Source organism: Barbus barbus (assembly GCF_936440315.1).
Source record: "Barbus barbus genome assembly, chromosome: 19".
NCBI lineage: Eukaryota > Metazoa > Chordata > Actinopteri > Cypriniformes > Cyprinidae > Barbus > Barbus barbus.
The window spans coordinates 4488199-4492774 of NC_136747.1; the positions used below are offsets into that span (position 1 = coordinate 4488199).

General features: G+C 38.6%; 1 protein-coding gene across 1 annotated transcript; it reads right to left on the reverse strand.

The window, feature by feature from the left end:
- Nucleotides 1-1220: 1220 nt before the first annotated feature.
- LOC306885341 (snaclec agkicetin-C subunit beta-like) lies at nucleotides 1221-3742 on the reverse strand (the record flags this gene model as incomplete). The annotated part of the gene is made up of 3 exons (XM_079441794.1): nucleotides 1221-1582; nucleotides 3409-3636; nucleotides 3706-3742. The coding sequence occupies 3 exons, from the start codon at nucleotides 3740-3742 to the stop codon at nucleotides 1221-1223; spliced, it is 627 nt and encodes a 208-aa protein (XP_079297920.1).
- Nucleotides 3743-4576: the final 834 nt, after the last annotated feature.

A 4576-nucleotide genomic window follows, 5' to 3' on the forward strand; every position in this document is an offset into this window, starting at 1 on the left:
GTTTTGAGAACAGTGACCTCAGTTTGGAGAAATGGGTCAAATCGATTGAGAAAAACTCGAATATATGGTTAGCTAATTATGTTAGAATACAATATTGACATTTCAATATAAATCATCAGCATTCACAGAAGTACAACACACCATTGTCTTTGAAAGTATCCATTCGTCACCTGTGATGTCATTTCTAATATAAAGACATGATTATTACAACAAACTTAATGTAAGAGAGAGAGAGAAGTAGCACAAAAACACATGCAGAGGTCCTTAAAATACAATATACATACAGCATTCTTCAGTTACATTAATTATGTCATGATAAAAACAGTTTAACTACATATGTGGTGCCTTTTGACCCCTCACAGAATTAGTCATGTTGAAGTAAACCACACAAAGAAAGAATAGCATGTAAGTAACGTAGTAAATGACAAGTTGAACGAGTTCGTAAAAGAAAAACATGATGCTTTCCTGTAGCTCAAATAGTAGAGCATGGCGCTAGCAATGCCAAGGTCATGGGTTTGATTCCCAGGGAAAGCAAGAGCTGATAAAAATGTAAAAACTGTAACTTGAATTCAATGTAAGTCGCTTTGGATAAAAGCGTCTGCTAAATGCATAAATGTAAATGTAAATGTAATGATGCATTAACAGCAATTCTGGCCAAAAACGCTCTTAAGCTGTTGAACAAATGAGTCACAGGAATCACTGATGAATCAACAAAAAATCATCCATCTGGAGGAGAATACACCCTCCGAAGAACAATTAGCACAATTCACAGCTTGAAGTAAACAAACAGCTGAACAGAAGATTTCTACTTTTTTAACCATTAGGCAGTGATTATACAGTGTCATTAAAAATGTCTACAAATTTTAAATCTGATCCGAAATCAGGTAAAAATCATATAGACACTGGTTCATATTCTCAAAGCGGAAAGCCACTGAAACTGTATCCATTTTGAAACAAATACAATGTATTGAAACTTTGTTTACTGAAATCACGGGACTTTGACAATTTGAGATGTGCTTCTAATAACTGGTTCAAAACATATGGTTTGCAAAAGTTTTGAAGCTTTGCAGTGTAGTGTTTCGCAAGCAGCCATCACAACCATCAGGTACAACTGCCTACTGATGTTGAAATGATTATATATTATAATTTCCAAATCAAGTGATACTTGGAAATGAAGATAAAGTGAACACGATCTTACATGAAAGTGCATCCATTCAAGCTTAATATCTGCTGCAGATGAAGTTGAGTTCATCAGTTTCAGGACGGCTGATCCAGCGCTGATCTCCTGCAGACTGAACTGCTCCAGATCTCACTGTGTGTTCACAGTCTTCCTCTGATGTGCCGTTCCCTGGAGCCCAGTTCTGATAGCACACCGTCTCTCCACTCACCCAGAACCAGATGCCCACAGTGCAGGAGTGACGTAAACCCAACCACATCGCCGCAGTAGACGCCCGTTTAACCACGTTCATCACCTCATGCTGAATCTCTTCTGAATGAACCGAGACCAGATCCACATGTTTCTGTCTGCAGTATCTCAGAGCTTCAGACCACGTCAGATTCTCTCTGATCACAATCAGTTTATCTGGAAACCAAACCAAGCACAAGCAGAAACTAGAGAGAGAATGATCCACAAAACAAAACATGCAGAACAAACACTGTGGAATTGATCATGTCAGATATGTAGCGTAAACTTGAAGATAACTGGAGGTGATGATGAATTGTGTGTGTTTTGTGAGGATCTGCTCACCTTCATGACACACAAAAGGATATGTCTTGGTGCAAGTCATGTCTAACCATTCTCCCTGAGAGTTTGGTTCTGTCACTGTACACTTCTCATCACTTCTACGCCACAGCCATATCACCCTGCAGCCCTAGACCGGTTGCCCACTGAAGCTAAGCAGGGTTGAGCCTGGTCAGTACCTGAATGGGAGACCTCCTGGGAAAACTAGGTTGCTGTTGGAAGAGGTGTTAGAAGGGGGTGCTCACCCTGCAGTCTGTGTGGGTCCAAACGCCCTGGTATAGTGACGGGGACACTATACTGTCAAAAAGCACCGTCTTTCGGATAAGACGTTAAACCGAGGTCCTGACTCTCTGTGGTCATTAAAAATCCCAGGATGTCTTTCGAAAAGAGTAGAGGTGTGACCTTGGCATCCTGGCCAAATTTCCCCATTGGTCTCTGACCATCATGGCCTCCTAATCATCCCCTTACACTGATTGGCTTCATCACTCTGTCTCCTCTCCACCAGTAAACTGGTGTGTGGTGGGCGTTCTGGCGCACTATGGCTGCCGTCGCATCATCCAGGTGGATGCTGCACACTGGTGGACGAGGAGACACCACCCCTCACAATGTAGAGCGCTTTGAGTGCTTAGAAAAGTGCTATATAAATGTAATGAATTATTATTATTATTATTATTATCACTTCTACCATTTGGTTCAGCAGACTTCCAGTATGTGAATGAGGAGTTACTCTGATCTGACCACTGCCATGAGTCTCTGAACAGACCGATCCAGACATGTGATCCAGATGAATGATTATCACTAATGATATTCTGAACCTGTTGATTCTCATTCTCGTTTCTTACACTGACCAGATCAGTGTGAGTCTGTCTGCAGTATATCTGAGCATCTCTCCAATTCTTCATCTGATTGACAAAAACGAGTCCTGTGTTCACTGTAAGAAAAACAAATGGAAACACATATATGAATCAGTTTGTTCATTATTCTTATGCTGCTTTATGGATTAAATGTGAACAGGAACAGTGGTGGAGACATCAGAAACATGTCATTCAAAACTGTTTTTTTCTAAAGCTGCTGATATATTGAATATTCACCATATCTTCAGGATCATTTTAATGATTTAACATTAGTGAACATCATGATGATTTTGAAGTGCTGTGTATTTGTGCATTATATTTCCTCTCAGGAATACGTGATTCAGACACAAAGAACCAGACGAAAGAAACGTCAAACAGAGGAAGATGTTACACTGCAGCTAAATGTTAATTAACTAGTCCACAGAAACATTTTACTGGACTGTATATTTGTCATTTTAAACCATTATAGTCGCACACAGTGTTTAATAGTTTTTAATGCACTTTCATTCCTACATGGACTAGACATTTTTTTTTCTAGAAAATATTGTCTATGAACATTGAAAGTATGATAAATATCCAGTCTTTTCTATATACAATATCAAATTAAAAATAGTGCTTATTATCAAATTTAGTAAATGGAAAATCTATCAATGAATGGTTGTAATGTTAAATAGCTGCACTCACTGTTGTTGCAGATGAAATGACGATTATCACTACATGGCAAATCCTCCCATTTTCCATTCAACATCATTGCACAATCATCTTTGCCTTCGGGTTGTCCAGAAGCCCAGTTCAGATAGAGCGCAGGTTCACCTGAAGACCACTGCCATTCATCACGACCCGTCTTCTGCAGCCCAATCCAGACATGCTGAACACCACCATCTTTCACACTCTTCTTCAGCTCGTTCACGTCGTTCATGTTGTCAGCGGTAGCCAGATCTGTGTAATTCTCTCTGCAGTATCTCTGAGCTTCAGGCCAGGTCTTCATCTCATTTATAAAGTGATACTGACGCTGAACACATTCAGATACGGAGAAGAGAGCTGTGAAAGAGAGGGTTTGATCATAACAGGGTCAATCCTAATGAAACCATAAACCATAAACACACTAACCAATGAGAAGAAGAATGAAATGTAGAGTTTGGTCCATTTCTAAAGAAGGAAAATATAGATTCAAGCAAAATGTAAAAATCCCTATATACAGTATTACACTATTTTCTGTCCTGAGTCAGATGTTTCTCTCTGCAGCTTGATACTATCTGATTATTATATCTGCACTCATCCCTTCTTTAGTTTTGTTTTTGAATTTGGCCAGTAGTTATGAAACAACACTGAAACTACTGATCAAATGACATAAATGGGTTACAGTGAAAGATAATGATGATTATCCAGATATGTATCCAACAAAGACATGGTCCTACAGTCTAAATATGATGAAAATTCAATGGATGATGATTCTGAAAGATATAAAATGTATTTTGAGTAGAAGATTTAACTTCCGCTGAGCTTGCTACATGTGTTAGAGATGTCTGTGTCTCACAGCTCAAAGCTTTCTTGCTCTATGAGAGTGATGGCATGTTATGAATACAACTCAACTGATGTGATCAGAGAAGGGGGAGAATGTGATGGAAATTGCTATATTTTCTATGTATTCTCTATTTTCCATATGTTTTATTTGCACAGGTTTCACCTTCAGCACTATTCACCATCACCTTCAAAGATGTCTGTGTCTCACAGTAAAATATGTCAAATATGAGATAAAAACACAAAGGTTTTGCCTACATCTTGTGATTAATCTGTCAGGTTTTTAAATGTGTTAAATGTGATTGCTGTTATTATTGAATTTCATTAGTCCCACGATTAATGTGCGGCTGTTCGCAGGAAAGTGAGCAAGACAGGACATTTATTTATATCTGGTTCACAATTGTTTTGCATTAGTGTTGCCAAAATTTTGGACATTTCTCAATATAGTTTGAAACTTTGT